At 51.2% G+C, this 18,453-nt stretch overlaps 6 protein-coding genes across 6 annotated transcripts; 1 reads left to right on the top strand and 5 right to left on the bottom strand.

The window, feature by feature from the left end:
• Window positions 1-239: 239 nt before the first annotated feature.
• Window positions 240-1,675, bottom strand: KES1 (OSBP family protein; the record flags this gene model as incomplete). Its single annotated transcript, XM_041701808.1, has 4 exons — window positions 240-1,037; window positions 1,106-1,160; window positions 1,214-1,539; window positions 1,607-1,675. 4 exons carry the CDS (start codon window positions 1,673-1,675, stop codon window positions 240-242), a joined length of 1,248 nt encoding a protein of 415 aa, XP_041554656.1.
• Window positions 1,676-2,444: 769 nt separating this feature from the next.
• On the bottom strand, window positions 2,445-4,578 carry APUU_30688A (uncharacterized protein; the record flags this gene model as incomplete). The annotated part of the gene is made up of 9 exons (XM_041701809.1): window positions 2,445-2,747; window positions 2,826-2,909; window positions 2,960-3,016; window positions 3,063-3,301; window positions 3,352-3,546; window positions 3,607-3,731; window positions 3,783-4,265; window positions 4,317-4,356; window positions 4,416-4,578. The coding sequence occupies 9 exons, from the start codon at window positions 4,576-4,578 to the stop codon at window positions 2,445-2,447; spliced, it is 1,689 nt and encodes a 562-aa protein (XP_041554657.1).
• Window positions 4,579-5,481: 903 nt separating this feature from the next.
• On the bottom strand, window positions 5,482-6,726 carry FBA1 (fructose-bisphosphate aldolase FBA1; the record flags this gene model as incomplete). The annotated part of the gene is made up of 4 exons (XM_041701810.1): window positions 5,482-6,042; window positions 6,092-6,394; window positions 6,455-6,565; window positions 6,619-6,726. The coding sequence occupies 4 exons, from the start codon at window positions 6,724-6,726 to the stop codon at window positions 5,482-5,484; spliced, it is 1,083 nt and encodes a 360-aa protein (XP_041554658.1).
• Window positions 6,727-8,136: 1,410 nt separating this feature from the next.
• On the top strand, window positions 8,137-8,661 carry APUU_30690S (uncharacterized protein; the record flags this gene model as incomplete). The annotated part of the gene is made up of 1 exon (XM_041701811.1): window positions 8,137-8,661. The coding sequence occupies one exon, from the start codon at window positions 8,137-8,139 to the stop codon at window positions 8,659-8,661; it is 525 nt and encodes a 174-aa protein (XP_041554659.1).
• A 176-nt stretch (window positions 8,662-8,837) lies between these two features.
• On the bottom strand, window positions 8,838-14,223 carry APUU_30691A (uncharacterized protein; the record flags this gene model as incomplete). Its single annotated transcript, XM_041701812.1, has 3 exons — window positions 8,838-9,908; window positions 9,961-10,367; window positions 10,458-14,223. 3 exons carry the CDS (start codon window positions 14,221-14,223, stop codon window positions 8,838-8,840), a joined length of 5,244 nt encoding a protein of 1,747 aa, XP_041554660.1.
• Window positions 14,224-15,469: 1,246 nt separating this feature from the next.
• Window positions 15,470-17,377, bottom strand: UBP16 (putative ubiquitin C-terminal hydrolase; the record flags this gene model as incomplete). Its single annotated transcript, XM_041701813.1, has 1 exon — window positions 15,470-17,377. The coding sequence occupies one exon, from the start codon at window positions 17,375-17,377 to the stop codon at window positions 15,470-15,472; it is 1,908 nt and encodes a 635-aa protein (XP_041554661.1).
• Window positions 17,378-18,453: the final 1,076 nt, after the last annotated feature.

Consider the following 18,453-nt stretch of genomic DNA (forward strand, 5'->3'; position numbering starts at 1 on the left):
GGCTGGCTCTACAAAAATAACATTGTGTATGCGTCAATAAAGCATTATCTTTTGTACTATGTACAGGAAAGAAGCATCCGTAAGCCAGACAGACACAAATTCGGACAACAGTCATAACCAAGCGCATCTATATTAGAAGTTGCCTATCCACAATCTTGCCATCGTAATCGAAAGAAACAGGCGAAATATAACTTTATCTTATATAACTTATGCCCGCAATTAATCTAGCGACCCACAACTCACTGCGGCACACCCAGACCCTCGCCACCAATCTTGTGGTAGGGAGGCTTCGCACCAGCCGCCTTCTCTGCGTTGAATCGCCACACGCCGCCTGTCTTGTCGCTCTCCAAAGAGGTGAGGCCAGCCTTCCGTGCAAGATCCAGGAATTCTGGGTCGGAGTTCTCCTCGACACGGTCGAAGAAGCGACGCTCCCATTCGCGGCCCTCGGATTTCTCGACCTTGCGGAGTTCGCGCTGCGCGTTCTCGATCTTGCCCTTGGCTGTAGAGACCGCATCCATGTTTCCGGTTTCGATGTTTGCTGCGACGTCGCGCCAGGCGCGGCGGCTTTCGTAGAGGTCTTGTTCTTCGATGGGCGCGAGGGTGAGCGGGGTGGTTTTCAGCTCACTCACTGCCAGGGTCTCGACGTCTTTCTTGGCCCGGGCGTCCTTGATGGTGAAGGAGTTGGACCATTGGCCTTCAACGGTATATAGAGGCTTCTTTTCGCCCTCACTCTCCTTGTATAGACTAGCGGTGAAGGTGTTTTTCTTGCCGCTCAGCCAGCCCTTGCCCGAGTAGTGGATCTTTGAGGTATAGCCGGTGTTGCTGACGATGTAGGTCGATTTTTCGAGCTCCATGAATGGTGTTCCGTAGATCAGCGATTCGACGTGGAGGTGCGGGAGGGTAATAACATATTTCTCTTGCTGAGATGGGTCGTTCTTGTCTGCAGAAGGCGGGGTAACGGTATACAAGGCATGGCCGATCTGTTTGACGTAAATAGTGCTGGAAAACGAGGCCTTCTGGGCGTTGTATCCTTGCAGCTATAATTCTTGTTTAGTCTTATCCTAGGCAGTTCAAGGAAGGTGGACACGTGGACAGAAAGACGAACCTGAACACCATGTTTCTCGTTCCGAATCGCGTAGGCAGTCGCCGGGGGGTGGTGGCTAGATACTCAGTTTAGCTAGAGTTTTTATCTTCGTAAGGATAAAACACCCACCTAACTTGTTCACTGATCAAGCTGGTCTCGCCCACGTTTTCATCGCCATCCCACTTGCCAATAAAGAGCTCTCCGAGGAACGGATTCAGAGGCTTCTTCTCGCTACCCAGTTTTTCGCTGCGGCTGCAGTACTGCTGGCGAAGGGTGCTGAGGAACCATCTCAGAACGGCGAGGGCTCGCTTCTCAGGGTCGGTTTCTTGTGCTGGGGCGACGAACAGGGCGGGGTGCTCAGCCCAGTAGGCAGAGTATTCGGTCAAAGAGGTACTAGAAAGGATGAAGGGGGGTGCGGTCAAGGAAGAGAGGTCGCCGTTGAAAGAAGCGATTGACTGAAGTGAAATAGGTTCAGGTTAGTTGTTTGTGCTAGGAGGGGTAGACCGTTGGACTACAACGTACCTTGAGAAAACTCGACCACGTAGTTTTATTCTGGCTTGACAAGCCGGATCCAGCTTCCTTGGAAGACATGCTTAGGGTTTACCTGGTGAGGTACGTAGGTAGGTATATTGATGTATTGTAGAGAAAAAGGTACGAAGGTGGGGAGCTCAGCGCTCAGGTGGGACACGAGGCAGCGAAGGGGCGGAGGCAGCCAGAACGCCTAGAGAAAAAAGGTGGGCTGGATGGAACCTTTCAAGGACGATGAAGAGGGGGGGAAAGAATTGAGACGAAAAATCCTCGCAGCAAGCGATTTTAAGATGGTGCAATGAACGAGGGCAAGGTGTCTGGGGAAATTAAGTAACCCAACGAAGTGAAGGAGGCTCCGATCTCGACGTCATCCGCTTTCGTCCTCCACTGCCCCCCACTCGCTTGCTCAGAGCGCTCTGCACAGCCCAATTATGACGAAGCCGGATCAACACGCTGCTGCTCCGGTGACAAAATTACCACTTTCTCACTCTGAAACTGACTGGTTCCTGGCCAGCGAGGAATTACGAGGAGAGCCGGTCGCCAGATTTAATTCTGGTTGGGTGGGTGGAAATATGAGACGAGAGGGAGGAGCCGTTGCTGGCGTACCTTTCTGTCTGACTGTGACGGTGATCGGAGACCCTGACAGGGACTTCTCCACCACAAATTCAAACCACCACCAACTACTACTACTACGTACTACTGTGCTAATTTCCGATTCTAATTTTACGCGATCTTTGAATGTCGTTGTGGGCTGTGGCTTGACCGATCTTATCAGATGACTTGGCGAGCTCACAACAGGTATAATGTACTCCGTACAATAATGTGGCTATCGTCACTCGTCTCTTGCGATGTCCGATGAATGGCCGCTTCCAACTTCAGCAACCCTTTCAGTAGTCCGAACAGGAGTCCCCTTCCCCCCAGTCTCAGATCCCGCCACACCAGTTTGGGCCCGGCCAGCAGTCCCTCGATGCGCCTGTACAAACCTACGCCCGTCCTCACGGCCCTTCTCGACATCAACAAACGCAATAGCGATCATCGCAGCCGCGCAAACAGCGAACAGAAATGGGAACCCCATCCAGTTATTCTGAGTATCGTTGATGATTGCCTGGATGACGTTGGGGCCGATTATGGATGACTGATTTGTTTAGCTTTAGCATATTTATAAAGTTTTTTTAAGGTTAGGCCTAGGGCCTAGGGGACTAGGAAGACTAACGGCACGGTTTGTAATTCCGAATAGAGCGAAGAACATGTTATCGTAGCCCGGTGGCATGAGCTCGCTAATCATTGTTTGGGCGTACTGCGTGGGTTAGCATTGGCATTGAACTTTAAGCAGGAGGAAAGACATACAGCGTAGTATGGAGCTTGAAAAAGCCCGAATATGATATTATAAAAGTAAAATTCCCACTGCTTGAATTAGTATTTGAAGACCATCAAACTTTTAGCAACATACCCGGTTATGATAGCCAATGCGCTGTGTCCAAAGACCCAACATCCCCCAAAGAGGAATGAGCACGCTGAAGAAATTGGTGAATAGAAACATACGCTTGGTCCGGACTTTGAAGTATTTTTGGAAATACCAGAAGCCGAACGTTGAGGTAATCGAGCATGCGGACTGGGCAATCCCAAGGTAGGTTAATTGGAGGAACGAGAAGTTGATAAAGTTGTTCTGGATAATTGATACCAATGTCCCTGTTATCCGCATATTAGTTCAGCCTTACACGGCGACAAGGCCTGCTCACCAGTCGTGTTTAGCCCATCGGCGAGGAGAAAGTAGGCGATATAATAAAGAACGAGCTGGGGTAGAGTACGGATTTTTCTCAACGCAAGCCAGATCTGCTTGAAGCCTATAGTTGCATAGCTTGAGCCCTCTGGGACTTTGGGTCCAGGTCGCTTTTGCTGGAATATGAACCACCATACTCCTAGGACGACCCAATCTAGTAGAAGTCTGTTAGCTCAAGCTGTATCCAAAACCCCAAGTTTATAAATCAACTCACATGAGTTAGTCAAACAGATAGCCAAGTTATTCGCATAATTGTTCCCCTGCATCGGCAGTAGCACACTAAGGTTGATAAGCAGCACAGCCAAGTAACCAATATTACTATGGGCAGTCGAAATATTCCTGCAACACATTAACAAAGTCCCCCATGGCTCAACTGCCATATACACATACGAGATATGATTCCTCTCCAACGACTCAACAGCATCATACTCCTCCTGACCCATCCTCCCCTCTCTCAAATCCTCCTCGCGCGCCTTCCTCACATGCGGCATATACCTCGCCAGCTTCGGGAAAACAGCCGCATAGAAGACCAGCGTCGCGCCGTACGCAACATACGTCACGATATACATCCCCATAGCCGCCGGCCACTGGGCAGGCTCTCGAATCGCCAACATTCCATACTGCAGCGACCAGCACACAATCGTCAGCGCAAGGAGCAGCCACCGCCCGAAGGAGCCGTAGTCGGCGGCGCTCCCGAACCATACGAATATTATGGTCATGAAGGTGAAGCTGAGCCCGTTGGCGATTAAGACGACAGAGGAGACGCTGCGTGTGCCGCCGGCCCAGGGCACCACGCAGGGTGAGGAGTCGGTGCAGGGTTTCTTGGGGTTTGTGCCTGGTTGCCACCCCGAGCCGTTTAGGGCCCATTGGAATCTAGACGGGTTAGACGTCTGGGCCATTGAGTTGGGGTCGATGCGGTCTTACAATGCCTGGGTATAAGAGAGAGGGCCTACACCGTTGTCGCCTGGATGAAGGTGGTCTGTTAGTGAAGAGAGGCTAAAGATAGAGGCAAGGCTTATTTACCATTATAATAGAGATAGTACGACCACAATTCCTTCCGGGTGGTCGTCGGGGCATCGAAAGAGTCCTGTTCAGCCCCAAACAGGTGGTCATATTCATCCTGCTCTTGTTCTGCCTCGACTCGCTCAGTGTTTGGAGGGGGTACTGTAGTTTCATTCGATACCATATTGCCATATAACCCGAGTCCTGCCTCTATTTTTGAAATCCAGGGATTGATTGAGGCACGTGGGAAGAGAGGGATGGTGAGGAGAAGCCGAGATGCGAGGACGAAAGGGCGATAAACATTCCTTAACCCCGCTCCATTGGATTCAGGCAGGGATAGTCATGCGTCCCGCGAATTTGGAGTGCCCTTATCATTCAATTAGTGGAAGGTTTTCTGGGGTAGCTTGGCAGCTGAACAAGCATTAGCAGGATAAGGATTTGTGTACATTGGTTGGCGCTGTAGTTTTGGTGACTACCAGTAGACTAAATAGCGCTCCAATGACATCTGTCCAGTGGCAGAGGGCTTCAATTTTTAATCGCTTGATGTATTCACCCTTATTGCAACCTGGGGGCTTCAGTTCGCGATTGTTATAAACAATTTATGGCATCCATGAGTATTGTTGCATCTATATAATTATCAGTGGGGGAGCTTGACCAACGCCATTCTAAGCATTACTAACTATCCCCACGTAGGACTGCTAATATTTTACCATGCTACATAAACCACTGAACAAGTTATATACTGTTTATCAATTAATGTTGTTATTAGTGTTATGTACTACCGGTCTTTGTTGGGGGTGACGGTACGCTGAAGTAATTCATATCGTTTCAACCAGCCTTGAAGGCATCTTAGGATATTAAACAGACAGCCGCACACGAAAAGCAGCTATTATCTACTGTATAATTACTGCACAGCTTAGGATGAAATCAATTCATCTTAGATACAACATACCAACGCCATCCCCATCTACATTCAAATCAGCTTTTCCAGGCTGTACACTTTCATTGGTATCTTATCGCCATATCATATCCGTTTAAACGTGAATGTCCAAAATTATTTTCTGCAGTCATGAAAAAAAGAAACGGTTTACAGCTTGCCAGCAGTGTTGAAGTCCTCGAGAGCGACCTGGACACGCTTGCTCATGGTTTTCTCACCCTCGCGGATCCACACACGGGGGTCGAAGTACTTCTTGTTGGGCTTGTCCTCGCCGTCAGGGTTGCCGACAGTCGACAGGAGGTAGTCCTTCTTGCCGAGGACGTAGTCACGGACACCAGTGAGGTAAGCGTACTGCATGTCGGTGTCAACGTTGACCTTGACGACACCGTAGCTGATGGCCTCCTTGTACTCTTCCTTGGAGGAGCCGGAGCCACCGTGGAAGACGAAGAAGATGGGCTTGTCCTTCTTGGAGCCGATCTTCTCCTTGACGTAGGCCTGGTGCTTGCTGAGGAGTTCGGGGTGGAGACGGACGTTTCCGGGCTTGTAGACACCGTGGACGTTACCGAAACCAGCGGCAATAGAGAAGTAGGGGCTGATGGGGGCGAGAGCGTTGTGGATGGCGAGGATGTCCTCGGGCTGAGTGTAGAGAGAGTTGTTGTCAACGTCCTCGTTGTTGACACCGTCCTCCTCACCACCGGTGATACCGATTTCCTGCGATAGTTAGTGATTTAATTCTTTTCAAGTAGTTGAGGGAGCTTACCATCTCGAGCCACTGCTTCAAGGGGGCAGCACGCTTGAGGTAGGCGGCGGTGGTCTGGATGTTGTAGTCGACGGGCTCCTCAGACAGATCAATCATGTGAGAGGAGTAGAGGGGCTCGCCGTGCTGCTTGAAGTAGGCCTCATCGGCGTCCAGAAGGCCATCGAGCCAAGGGAGGAGCTTCTTGGCGCAGTGGTCGGTGTGAAGGACGACGGGGATGCCGTAGGCGGGGGCGATGCTGCGGATGAAGTGAGCAGCGGCGATACCACCGGCGATGGAAGCGGCCTGGCCGTCATTGCTGACACCCTGTGCAGGTTAGTACGGTCATTTTGTTTTGGTTTTGAAGTGGATCTAATTTTGACATACCTTGCCAGCGAAGAAAGCAGCACCACCCTGAGAGAGCTGGAGGATGACGGGGCAGTTCTGGTCGCGAGCGGCCTCGAGGGAAGAGATGACAGTGGAAGAGGAGGTGACGTTCTGCGTCGATTGTTAGAATCAAATATTCAAGTGATGCGAGGGGGTCAACGAACAATGGCGGGGATGGCAAAGTTCTTCTCCTGAGCGTACTCGAAGAGACGGAGAACGTCATCACCGACGATGACACCGGCCTTGCGGGAGAGCTTCTCGAGGACACCCATTGTGGCAATTGGAAACAAGAATGAAGAGATTGGTTAAGGTGAAGTTGGTTAGAGTTCGGGTAGATGTAGAGAAGAGGAAGAAACGAGGCTGGCAGAAGTTAGAAATAAGATTTCTGAGCTCGAGGCCTTTACCGAAACGACGAATACGGCGGTTAAGTAAGTGAAGCACAGGCCGAATGAGGAATGAGGGGCAAAGAACTCACCGGGCAGTGGGGAAGTGATGTATGAGTGATGTTAAACACAGCGAAGAGAAAAAAAGAGAAGGGAACCAAACCGGGGGCGCCAGAGGGAGAGGGACCCTTATTAATATGCGCAATTGGCCCGGATTCCTCCTGTTCTCGCCGTTTGCCAGCCAGTTCTCAACAAGTTCGTTCATTCTGTGCTGTTGCTGTGGTGGGGTTGGGATGACGCTTGCTGGCTGCCTCAGGCAACGGTAGAGCTCCCGAGAACCCCCGCCATGCCATCACATGACATCATCCATCCACGCTGCCAACGTTTGTACGCGGTTGCCACTACGCAGCCTGCCTACAAAAGGACAGCTCTCATGCCTGGTTCTCCTGCGATGATCTCGCCTCGTTGCTGGGTCTGTGATCTCATCTACAGGGCTGGCCTGAAATGGTCGAGAGCAAATGGCCCCAGGTACAATCCGGTTGAGCTCCAAAGAATTAACCCATCTCCGTTTTTCTTTCGTGCTTCACATTCCAGCGTCGGGACAAGGAGCGGGGTTCTCTCCGTCGCCTTCCAACCGTTTCCTTTGCTTTCGGGCACAAGTCTCATGATCTGGCTCGATCTGCCGGACAAGGCTACTTCCGGTGCATCTTGAGGTTATTCACGGCCGATTTGTCTCTCCAAGAGTCCAAGCAATTGATCTGGACCAACTCTGGCGCAAGTGACTTCCGATAAACGGCGGCGTGGCCTACATATCGGAGTGGATCTCCTCGACCCCATCTAGAGTTACTGCCCAATGTTTCACCCTCGTTTTATCATCACTACGTAGTCAGCGGCCCCTTTAACTAACTACTAGTTATCGGAACAATGGACTCCGCAGTAGTTGACTGGGCTATGTGTATCCGTTACTTCATGGCGTACTCACGGACATGACAACCTTTTATTATGACTCAGTGCAACAGCAAAAGGTACTGGAACATTCCGCCATTATGCTTTATATTCCGCCCGAGTATTTCTCAGCATAGTGCCAGGCAACATGGGCCGAGTCATACAATATCATACATTAGATGACTCAAAACAGGGTTACTGCATAGTATATAATGCTTGCTGGCTGTCTCTTGGACACCTGCAACTCAAACGTCATCCTGAGGACATACTGATGTCTGCTATAACACAAACATATAACAACCCTATCACTTTCTCCTCTCACTTTAAATACAACCTTTCATTAGCTCGGGCGATATGAACATGGATGACCAATACTCTCAACCTCCAACGTATACCACATATCTGGCCTCTGACCCCCCGCCACCTTATATCCCACCTTATGTCCAGGCTACCGAGCCAGTTCGTGATTTCAAACAGCTTCTAGTTAGCCAAATGGATGGGTGGCTCGAGGAGCTGAATGATATAGACTGGACCGTCAAGAATGCGCAACCGGTGCCTGAATATCTGCCAAGATATCCTGGTACTGATGGTACAGACCAGGACCAGGATAGTGACCTTGACTCAGATCAGACGCTGGATCATGAGACTGAGTCTGATGCTGGTGAAAACGAGGATGAGAATAATGATACCAGCCCAACCCACTCCGATAGCATGTCAGTTTCATCCGAAGACCTCAGTGACGACGAAGATGGTTGTTATGAGGAACTGTCTGCTGTCGTGAACGGTGGTTGGGCGCGGCTGAGACGGATCCAGGACCATATGGCATCATTCAAGCACTCGCTATCTGAAGACTCTGAGTTCTACAATATCGTGCTTTGATCAAGCTCTGACATGAATCTAGGATCCCTCCGTTCATGCGACTTGATACTAGTGCCCTTATTAGCGGATTTAATTTGAGACTAGAAGATTGTTGGAGTCTTAATATAAATCATTGACTATCTATAAGATTCTAAATCTAACCCAGTAGTAATACAAGACACGCATATATATCACATCTACTCAACAAGCAATACACTAAACCGCCTGCCCGCAGCAGCATCAACAACCCTAAGTCCTCTCAACGTACTCGTCTGGATTGCGCTGGGCAATTCCACACCATCACTACGAGGCTGCCTCACCTCGTACTCTCCATTCGAGCCCCAGGCATACGCCGTCCCTGACTGTGTCACCAAAATCGAATGTCCCAATCCCGCCGAAGCCTTCTCAACCCTTGAGTCAACCCCCGAAACACTCGTCGGCTTCGTCAGGATACTCGGCGACTCCGAATCTTCATCAAACAGCAAATCATCCTCGGACATCATCTCCTTCCTAATACCCAGTACATCCCCCCTAATAGACCCCCAACTCAAACACCGCCCATCGTCCGTAACTGCAAGACTATAATCCCTCCCCCCAGTAAGCATATACTCCCTATCCGGCTCAAGGCTTCCCAGCCCCAGCCCCAGCCCTACCCCCTCTAACCCCGTCGGAACAGAAACCGTGGAATCCCCCTCAAGCAGATTCACATCGTCAACAACACCCGTCTGCCCGTGCCGGTTATACCCCCACGCGTAAACATACCCGTCCACCTTCACCGCGAAAGAGTGGTACGGCCCGGCCCCGATAGAAGCAATATCGCACCTCGTTTTCCCAGGGAGCGCAACGAGACGAGGCGTCAGACCGGCTGTTGCGGCGGTGCGTTGTCGGCCTAAGATCCTGCGCCCGAGTTGGTCCCGTTTATATGCGCCCCAGGCGAAGACGGCGTTTTCGGGTTTCGGCGTAGCACTAGCTTTGGTGCTGCGCTTCGTCTTGGTCTTGGACTTGGATTTGTTGGACTTGGACAGGGGTTTAGATTTTGTAATTCTGTTTGGAATCGGATCTGTACTTGCCCTTCTGTTTCTGGATTTGGATTTTATTAGGTCTGCGTCTTCGGTGAGTGTTAGGGCGAGGACGTGCTGTGCGCCTGTTGCGAGTTTCTTGACGTATTTGAGATCGGGGATGTGCAGGGGTGTGCGTTGGAATGTTACTGAGGGCCGGAAGCCGATGAGGATTGAGATCTCTTCGTCTGCTTCGTTGGTGTATGTTTCCTGTTGGTTTGTTAGCTGTACTCTGCTACATGATGGAAGGCGCTGTACGTACCCTAAACGTCCCCCAGCCGTATACATCGCCGAACTCCGTGAGTACAAACGTCGCGCTGTCCGTCGCAGCAACCTGTACGAAGACCGTCTCTGCGGGTAATCCGACAGCTGTAAAGTCTACCTCCATGGGCGTTTTCTCCTCTCCGGATTGGGTCTCCCTCCCCAGCTGCCCGTCGCTATTATCGCCCCATGTCAAGACGCGGTTATCGTATGTGAGAGCAACGCAGTGGTTACCACCAGCTGCAATATCTACAACACCAACAGTATCCTTTGTTAGGCCCGTATTCAGCGTAGGATACGTGACGTTTGCCTCCGCATGGCCGAGCCCTAGCTGGCCGTGGGAGTTTGCGCCGAAGACGTAGACGGAGCGTTTTGCGGTTGGGGGGTTGTTCACTATTAATGGGCTTACTTTAGCATAATGAGTATTAGTGAGGCTACTTACCACCGTGTTAGGGTGGGTGGAGGGGTTGTATCTCTTAGGGACTGGGTGGTACGTACATCGTAGTTCGTCTGCGCGAGTTGCGACTTTAGGGTTTGAACGGAGTTTGAGCGTTGACTGTTCTGAACCTGCTTCAGTTTCTGCTTCTGTTTCTGTTGCTTTTCTTTTCTTGGTCACCGGTTCCTGTGTCTCAGGGGCATATTCTGCTCGCCGTTTCGTGCCCTTGCTGGTCGTGGCCTTTCCTTTCCCTTTCCCTTTGCCACTACCAGAGTCAGCCTTGTTCGATTCTTGCTGGAGCGTCTGACTTCGTGTATCTCGTCTCTTTGGTGGACTTGGGGGAGGAGACGGGGAAGAAGACTCTTTGCGTTTTATGCCTCGTGGTGGTGGAGAGGGTGTCAATTCCCGGGCTTTTGCCTTCCCCTTCTCTTTCTTTGTTTTTGAGGGTCCCTGTTCCGTTGCTTGTTCCGCCGCTGTACTTGTCTGGGTTGCAGGTTGCTGTCCCTGTTGTAGTCGGCGTGCATATGCTCGTGTGATTCTTCTCGGTGGTGGACTAGGGCTTAGGGGTGGAGGTGGAGGTGGATGGGGAGAAGGAGATGGTGCTGACTCTCGAGCTGAGTGGTATTCGGCTTCTTCTGAATCATTTTCTGACTGTTTTCCGGACTCGGGATTGGTATCAAGCTCTTTCTCCTGTGCCTGTTCTCGTCCTGTATCTTCAAGTTCATCCTGCTCTAGATCCGCCACCAGCTGCTGGTTATTTCCAAGTTCAGTTTCAGAGTCAGAATCAGTATCTTGCTCAGGGCCAGGTTTATACTCAGAGCCAGCGTCTGATGGAGCCCGAGTTGAAGGTTGGGATTCGGGCGCAGACTCATACTCTGGGATTGTCTCTAGTGCTATATCCGATCCAGATTCGGATTTCACCTGCGCGGACTCGGAATCTCGTTTTGCTTGTGTTATTTCGTCCTGCGTAGGCTCGGTATCTGATCTGCTCTCGCTCTTGGGTTCAGGCTCAAACTCATCCTCATCCGCTGGCTGCTCAGATTCAGCTTCAGGCTCACGCTCACGCTCAGCTTCTCGCTCTTCTGCTGCTTCGTCTGGTCGAATGTTAATTCCCCTCTCCGATGCAGGCGTCGTCGATCTCGGGGACCTAACACTAGGAGATGCACGTATACCCAGCTGTCTCAGAAGAACAGGCCGTGGAATGGGAGTGGGAGTAGAAGGCAGCCTCTCTGGCTCAGACTCCGTGTCTATCTCTGGTGTGCTAAACCTTCCAGGTTCGATTATAGAAGGCACAGACACAGGCGTATGCACAGGTACAGGAGGAGGTCCAACCTCAGCTTCATCCTCTCCCCCCGACCCAACACCAGGAGACCCAGGTGCGGACGGCACATACGTATATGCTCTCAGCGGGCCAGGGAAGTAAGAAGTTGGTGCAGCCTGCTCTACTTCAGATCCTGGCTCTGGCTCGAAAAACCTATGATAATGAGTACTGAAGGAGATGGGAGCTGGTATAGAAGGTGCGAACCTCTCTCGGGTGGGCGTTATTACAGGCGAGGAGTATCTAGAGCTCGAGTGTCGTGAGTTCGAGGTCGATTTGATGATTTCGCGCATTACGTCCACGATGTCCCGCGCAAGTGCAATCGGTGCATCGAGGCGGTTTTCGTCGATGAGGTTTTCGTAAAGAGCTTGTTCTCCGGGGGTACGCTGGGACGGTTGCTGAGGGTCTTCCTCGACGTGCTGTCCATAGTAATCTTCAGGGCCATGGCCATAGTTCTCTTGAGTGTTCGGTTCTGTGGCCTGCCCGGATTCCTGAATCGTATTCGGTATCATAGGTTGAGTAGGGCTATACGGATAGTTTGCGTAAGTCGGTGATGTCGGATCGTACGGCCGTGATTGCTCTTGTTGCTGTTGTTGTTGCTGCTCTTGACTGTCGCTGTCAAAGTAATGATCCCCCCGGGCAGCCAACTCATCTAACGTCGCTTCATCTATCCCACTTGAGGACGTCCGATAGACTGGTGATACTTGAGCCAACGGACTGACATGTCCGCTCTCACCCTGATTCCCCCCAGTGCTTGCAGCTTCCCTATCATTTTGGTCATTCGCAGGAGCTGGATCGGACCCTTCGTCTTGGTCTTGACCAGTCGTAGAACCTTCTGGAGGAGACTGATTATCCTGATTAGCCTCCCCATCATGGCCTTGCCCAGAGGTACCATCACCTGTTGCAGGTGCTGGGCCAGCCCCTCCGCTCTCGCTCGAACCAGTGGAAATGGTTGACGCATCTGGACGACACCCGCCCGCACTCGAACCAGTTGAGATAGTTATCGCAGTCTCCGGCCGAGATCCGTTATTTGTAGGATTTCCGCTGTCACCGCTACTAAGAGATATCGGATTACCCTGGGTGCCCCCGACCCCATGTTGGTCATTTGGACCTTCTACCGAAGGCAGAACAAGGTCTGGATAGGGCTGTCTTCCGCTCCCTCCCCCAATCGTAATCCCATTCCCATCGTACTCGGTCGAGGCAGAGCGTCGACTTTGGCCTGGTTGCTGGTTTTGCTCGGGATGGTGCTGCTGCCCGTGGGGTTGCTGGAGCAGATTATTCAAGAATTGGTCCGATTGGGGAAGCCCGTTAGGGTTCTGGTCCTGGTCTTGATTTTGACCTTGCTGTTGCTGTTGCTGTTGCTGTTGGTCTTGGTCTTGGTCTTGGTCTGCGTATTGCCGTTCAGGCCCATGTCCCAGAAACGATTCGTTTGCTGGCAGCGGAGGAAGTGGTATTTCTGGTGGTGGAAGTGGTGAGAATACTGGAGCGCCATCTGAATATCTACGTATGCGAGACTGACCTTGGTCTTGGTAGGGATCATACAGAGCATCCGAGGCCTGCGCTGGCCATTCCTCCTCATCAAATGTTTCAGATGTTTCAGCCCCGTAGTACGTTTCGTTATCATATAGCGGCTGGTTCAGGAGCGATTCGCCCATTTGTCCCAGCCCCTGCACTCGCGGCAGGCCATGTGTCGGCGGCAGCTCATAGCCTTGCAGCTCTGGTGGTAGATGTCGCGGTGGTGGTAGATATCCCGGTGGTGGTAACCGTGCATTCGTATCAGATGGATATGGCGGCACTCTTAGATATGACCGTGTATCCATATCGTATGGTGGAAGCTGTTGGTCTACTGTTGAGCGAGGGGGTTGATTAGGGCTTGGTATTGGGTTCCCTGGTGCCAGCCGTTCTGGTGACCCGACTTCAGGCCTTGTGCTCTCAATGAGGGTTTCATTTTCGTCTTCTTCATCTTCCTCGTCTTCGTCTTCCTCATCCTCGTCTTTGTCTTCTTCATCTTCGCGGTTGTCGTTGTTGTCCTCTTGCTCTTGGCTCTCGTCTTGGTGCTCCTCTTGATAATCCTCCTGGTCCTGGCCCCCCTCATAGTCGGTGCCATTCCCACTCCCATAGTCATCATAAGAATCATCATACCATATCAACGCAGACAAATCCCAATAAGATGGACCGGCGTGAGCGTTGTATTCACCTCCAGCTCCGTCTTGGTTTTCGTTTTCGTTTTCGTTTTCGGCCTCGTCCTCGTCCTCGTCCTCAATTTCGTCGAAGCTATTGCCGTCGTTGTCGCCATTAGCTTGCTCATTGATAGCCGTGATGGCCTCAAGCGTAGGCACCCCGATGTGAGTTTCCTGGCTGCTACTCCTGTAGTCTTCCAGTGGGGACAGACTCTTCTCCGAAGCTTGGTCGTCCTGTGGTTCTATATCATTGGGGTCAGGAGTGGAACTTGGGTCACTAGGAATGGACTGGCTTGGGTCCTCGTCGATGGAGTCTGTTCGTTCGGACATTGTGAGTTTATAATTCGTTCGTCCCTTTCTCTCCTCCTTCTTCTTCTTCTTTTGTTGGTGGCAGTGTCGATACACGATAGGATTAAAAGGAATAGGATGCAGTATAGTATACTACAAAACGGCCGATATCAGTATGCCGTATACGATAGACAAATAGATAGATAGATCGTCTAGTCTAGCTAGAAATCATGTCATTTCATGTCATGTCAAAAAAAGTGTAGAAATATCCAAGTGTTTCACGAAGAGGACAGAAAAGAGAATTTATCTTTCGATTGTCACCCATCACCATCACCACCGTCCGTTCGCCACGAGTCCAGCTCCAGAACCAGCTCCAGCTCCATCTGCGTCTCCATTGTTGAAATCTGTCTCGTTTGTCGTTGTGTGTTTGACAGCAGCTTGCTTTATCCTTTGTATTATACAAACCCCCGTGCAGTGGTTCTTTGTATACAACCCGTTAGGGCTTCTTCCCGCTTCGCTCAACCACATGGCGGGTGTTTCACAGACAAAGAAAGAAACGGATTATGAAACCGTGGGGACAAAAGATATTTACTTGCCTCGGAACAAGAATGATGGGTTCTCGAACAATGGACTCTTCTTACCTGGAGCTGAATGAAGACTAATTATAGTGAGAATTGTATGGCGATTTGGTAGAGATTTATTGTTATGTCAGTGATTTAAGCTTAGTTGTTTGGATTCCAAAATTATAGATATTGATATTAACTAGATATGAAATAGAACCTCTCTCTTCGGAGGTTTCAATCTTGGAATCTAATGTGATAGGCCTGAGAGCCAGATTTCTTGCGTATATTGAATCTGACTTCACCCATTTATCTTAATAGGAACCTTCAAAGACAACCGATTTTCAATCTCTTCTCTTGTAGAATTATACCATCTTATCTCTTTTTCGGCAAATCCTATATTTGATACCAAGCAGCTACTAAGAATATATCTATAATTAGCCAAGACAAAAGAGCTTGGACATTTCTTCCAATTACATGGTCGAATACAACTCAAGCTCTGGATCAAACAGTGAAAGGAAAAGAAAGACAATTATCAACAACTCTATTTTTAGTTAAATAAAACTGAACAATAAAGAGTCCATCCCATGTGCATGTTCATGTTCATGTATGTTTATGTTCATATGCTTAACCCTTAACAAATGCAAGTCTTCAGAAACCTATATACTAAACCACCTTCGCCCGTCCAACTTAAGTAGAGAAAAAGAGCCTTAACCTAGGATCCAGAATTAAGGAGCCGTCTTCTCCATCTCATAGAACAAAAGATACACTTCCTTCTGCATGCCCAGCACATCAGAAGTCTTACACTCCTTGATCTTCTCATCCGAGATCTTCCACCACCGATCAACCTGTTTACGGCGGCGGCGGAACTTCGACGCAACTTTCGCACTTGCGCTTGTTTCCGTGTCTGTTGCTGACGCGTTGCGCTCTGCAAGAGACGAGCGGGACGCAGGACTGTCCAGTCGCGTTGTTTCAAGTGATGAACCGCGTGGAGCAGATGTAGGCGAGAGGTTCTGCTGGCCGGAACCAGAGGACTTGGAGCGTGTGCTTTGGAAGGAGACGCGGGAGCTTGATGTTGTTGGGCGCGGGGACGGGTACGAGCCTGTGCTGAGTTGCGGGCTCCCGCGGAGATCGGCTGTTGATGGAGATCTAGAGGGCTCGGAGGGAGAGAGGGAGGTTGTTGAGCCTGTGGAGGCTGGAGTCGATATATTTAGAGCTGGGAGGTCAGTGTCGCCGTTGCTGCGGGCTGGAAGGCGTGGGCTTTGCACGCGTGATGGGTTTTCACTGTTTGCGCGGCTCTGTGCGTAGGAGCTGAATACGCTCGGTGTTGAGAATGGGGGGTATAGGTGGTTTCTTCGGAATGATTCGTAGTGTCCGCTGTTGTGGCTGCCTTTGTGGCACACTATGGCCAGGAGTTTGAACCACTTCTGGTTCAGGATACCCCCGAGCGGGAGCCGTTCAGGGAAGGAGACCTTCGCCGCGTTCTTCGTGGAGCTGCTGTGGTCGAAGATGGATCGTGAGAGATGGATGCCGATGATTTTCGGGAATACAGTGATACGCATATGCCGCGCTATTCGGCTCTTCGGGGCATGCTCAGCAGGTGGCAGCGTGACATCATCCAGAGCAGATTCCGGATCACTTGCCAGGGCGGTTTGAATCTTTTCTATCTCGATTTGCAAGGATTGCCTGTCCGTTTCTGAGCGGATCTTGGCCAGCTCTGTCGTTTTCACCCCAACTGCGTGTAGCAGCCGACACTTGTCGCATCGAAAATCTTCGATATGTTCGGTCTTGAGGAGGCCATCAAAGCATGCATTCAAGGTGGTAGAGCTCTTCTGCGGGACTTGCAGCGTCAAATTAACAAATGAGGTTTGGTTCGGCCTGTACTTGTAGCGGCAGGACTGGCACTCAATCTGCGATTCCATCTTGCCTTCAAAAGGAAAGCCATACTCATTGTCGATTTCCTTGAGCTTTGTGTCGATGATTGCTGGGAGTCCATTCTCCGTGCCGTCGTCGACTCGCACTTCAATCTCAGACGGGGCGTCTTCACCCTGATCGGGTGGGCATTCAAGAGATTTCTGAACCCTCTGGCGCGCCCTCACACCCGCATGGTACTCATCGGAAAGCCGTTCAGCCACAATCTGCAAGAACTCCTGCGCATCCTGCTGGTTCCGACTAATCCGCGTGCGATACGCATACTCCAATGCTTGGATGAACCCGCGCGCAGAAATCGTCTTCTTGTAAATCGGCCGCTCATTCAACCGATCCAGCATCTCCTTCAGCGCCCTGGTGATCGTCCCCTGCTGAAGCTCCCGGACACGATCCGGCCTCTTCTCACGCAGCTCCTCATCCGGTTCCTCCGGCAACTGGTTGTAGATTTCAGGCCCATCCAGTTCGCGCCGATGAAGCTCCCGGATTAGATACAGTCGCAAATCACCTAGCCCGGCAAGCGCCTGCAGCACGGAGTTGATGAAGCAGTCATTTGCGGGGTTCGAGAGCCCCACGATGCTCTTTTTGTGGTTGCCCCCGAGCTCGTCCCCATCGATGGTGTAATTCGGCCCGAACACGTAGAACAGAGCAACGGCCGCGAGAGATGCTCCCGCCGCATACGCGGCGACCGTGGTTGGTTTTTCCTGCATCAACCGCGCGGGGTCCTTTTTTTTGTCACGTACCCAATTGGTGTTTGGCGCGTTGTTCTATTGGTATTCCATAGGTTGCCTGCCTATTACAAAGCCTGCAAAGAGAGCTCTGCGCTGCGCGCACCTGTTGTTTGTCGGGGCTAAGAATGAGCAAAATCACAGTCGCTTTCTCAAGTCTCTGGGAATAACGACTTGGATGCAGCACAACCTCCCAGATGTTTGGTAAATCAGGTCGGGAGAGCTAGGAAGCGGGTGGATGTAAGCCGTTGGCGAATAAATTTGCCATCAAACCCGCAACTAAGGGAAAAGGCTGCGCGGGCTCCAGCTGCGGAGAGGAAAAGACTGGGGTACCGGGTAAGTCTAGGACAAGGCAGAAGGGCTGACTTGATCGCGCATGCGTCACGGAAAGGGTCCTTTCCAAATAGGCAGCACAGTAACGATAGCGGCAGATACCCTCAGGAATCAGGATGTAAGATTCAATGAAGAGAAAACCAAACGGAAGAATCGAAGGCTGCTGGGCGCTGTTTGTTCTTCGGATGTTCCCCAGGGCCGACCGTACTCGTACTGCGGTCGCTGTAGCTCTGCCCGAAGCTCCGTCGGCGCCCCCACATCACTGCGCAGCAGCTTCACTACAGTTGGGAATCAGGGCTGGTAATTGCTCCGGGTCTCCATTCTTGCCTTGGAGCGTGTCAGCAGCAGGCCAATAATCGCAGCAGGATTCCCCTTATGATTGATCGCCGGAGTGGGCGGAAGCGCGGATTTTCGTCGATAGACCCGCTGATCCCTTGCTGAGTACTGATTTTCGGCTGTTGAGTCCGATGCCCAGTCGCCGATGCAGCGAGCTTTTTCTGGGCTGGTGCCTGCATTTACCCCTCGGTTGTTGATTCGAGAGAGCACACCGTGGACCAAACGATGCAAGTGTAGTGAGGGAAGCGGGGTTGGGAAGACCTCGGCGTGGGATGAGAGAAGGATGAAACATTGTATGGAGTAGTAGTGATGATCTGCTCGGTCACGGCTCCTGCTGCTGCGCTGCACCGTCATCGGTGAGTAACAGCTCACAGGCCTGGTCTTTAAAA

Source organism: Aspergillus puulaauensis, chromosome 3 (genome assembly GCF_016861865.1).
Source record: "Aspergillus puulaauensis MK2 DNA, chromosome 3, nearly complete sequence".
NCBI classification, from domain to species: domain Eukaryota; kingdom Fungi; phylum Ascomycota; class Eurotiomycetes; order Eurotiales; family Aspergillaceae; genus Aspergillus; species Aspergillus puulaauensis.